A 1,442-nucleotide genomic window follows, 5' to 3' on the forward strand; every position below is an offset into this window, starting at 1 on the left:
TGTTACACGTTATCAGTTTAACGCTTTCTAAAGAAAGCTCTGAATGTGGCGAATATTACATCGGATTATTTTCAAAGTCATAGTTTTAGGATCGGAGCTGCATCTCAGTCTTCGAAAATGGGGTTTTCTGATGATGAAATTCAGGATTTTGGTCGTTGGGAATCAAAAGCTTATAAAAGATATATCCGAATACCAACGCTAAAGTTAGCAAGTCAAATTTAATATATGTCATCATTTATTTGTTTGTATATATTGTACATAATTGATTTGAAATTTGAATACTCGCCTGATCGTCACTTTAAGACTTTCAGGTCAACAAAAGAGTGTTTGGTTGGTGGGTTCTTCAATCATCAAACATGCATTTGTACATGCTAGAAAGTCTGTCGATGGTGTAAATTTAGGTTTGGAACGAATAACATCTACAATATGGTGGCAAGGAAAAAGTGGAATGAGGATTTGTGAGATAATACCCAAAGTCAAACATTTGCTTACATTTGAAGAACCCCCGCAAGTATTAGTATTTCACTGTGGTGGAAATGATATCGGACAAAACGTGTCATGTGTATTAGGACACGATATTTTAAAAGTAATTGATTGCCTTCGGGTCTTACTACCAAAGTCAAAATTTGTTTGGTCTCAAATTTTACCCAGATTGAAATACAGGAATGAGATTGTACATAAATTTTTGAATAGAACTAGAGTTAGATTAAATAGTTTAGTAGCTACATATATCATCAAACATGGCGGTGCTTATATTAGATATCCAGAAATATCTGAAGACAACCCAGATTTATTTTTAGACGGTGTTCATTTATCAGAAATCGGGAATAATTTGTTTTTGTATAGGTTACAGCAAGGTTTATTTGACATTATAAAATTTTCACATACAATTTGCTCACAAAACGGCGAAGTAGGTCCATGGCTTCGGGAATCTGCTAGCTTGTAGTTACGGCGGTCAGATTCTTTAACATACAGGTTTTTTATTTTCAAATAAATCACCTTCATAGTACTGGTTGGCGGTAACAATTTTCGAAACATTCTGTTATGACAGAAAATTTCGAATTTGTTTAGTGGCGGACTTTATAGGCTGCACCAGTACCGATAAACTTGATTTATTATTATTTAATTTAGAACATTAATCCATTTCTTCATTTACACTTCAAACGCCGTTTTTCATGTTGATTTTGGACATCTGTTGCCAGGGTTCAATTCAGCACACTATTGATTCATAATTTCATTACATTTTAGTTTTATTTCAATTTTAATTAGGTCTTTCCACTTTTCCGTGGAAAGACCTATTGGATTTCTTCTGATTATTATTATTTTTTTTTTTTTTCTTCCGCTTAATTTTTTTCCTTCGCTGTTTTTTTGTTTCGCAAGATGTCGCTTAGATTTTTGGAATATGATATCGAACAGTTTATACGCTTTTGAAACCAACTCGT

At 33.1% G+C, this 1,442-nt stretch overlaps 1 protein-coding gene across 1 annotated transcript; it reads left to right on the top strand.

Annotated features, from left to right (window-relative positions):
* Positions 1 to 274: 274 nt before the first annotated feature.
* LOC139494619 (uncharacterized) lies at positions 275 to 946 on the top strand (the record flags this gene model as incomplete). Its single annotated transcript, XM_071282778.1, has 1 exon — positions 275 to 946. A coding segment is annotated over one exon (672 nt), but the record flags the coding sequence as incomplete, so codon positions are not given.
* Between the last annotated feature and the right edge of the window lie 496 nt (positions 947 to 1,442).

The sequence above is a fragment of the Mytilus edulis genome, chromosome 11, assembly GCF_963676685.1.
Source record: "Mytilus edulis chromosome 11, xbMytEdul2.2, whole genome shotgun sequence".
NCBI lineage: Eukaryota > Metazoa > Mollusca > Bivalvia > Mytilida > Mytilidae > Mytilus > Mytilus edulis.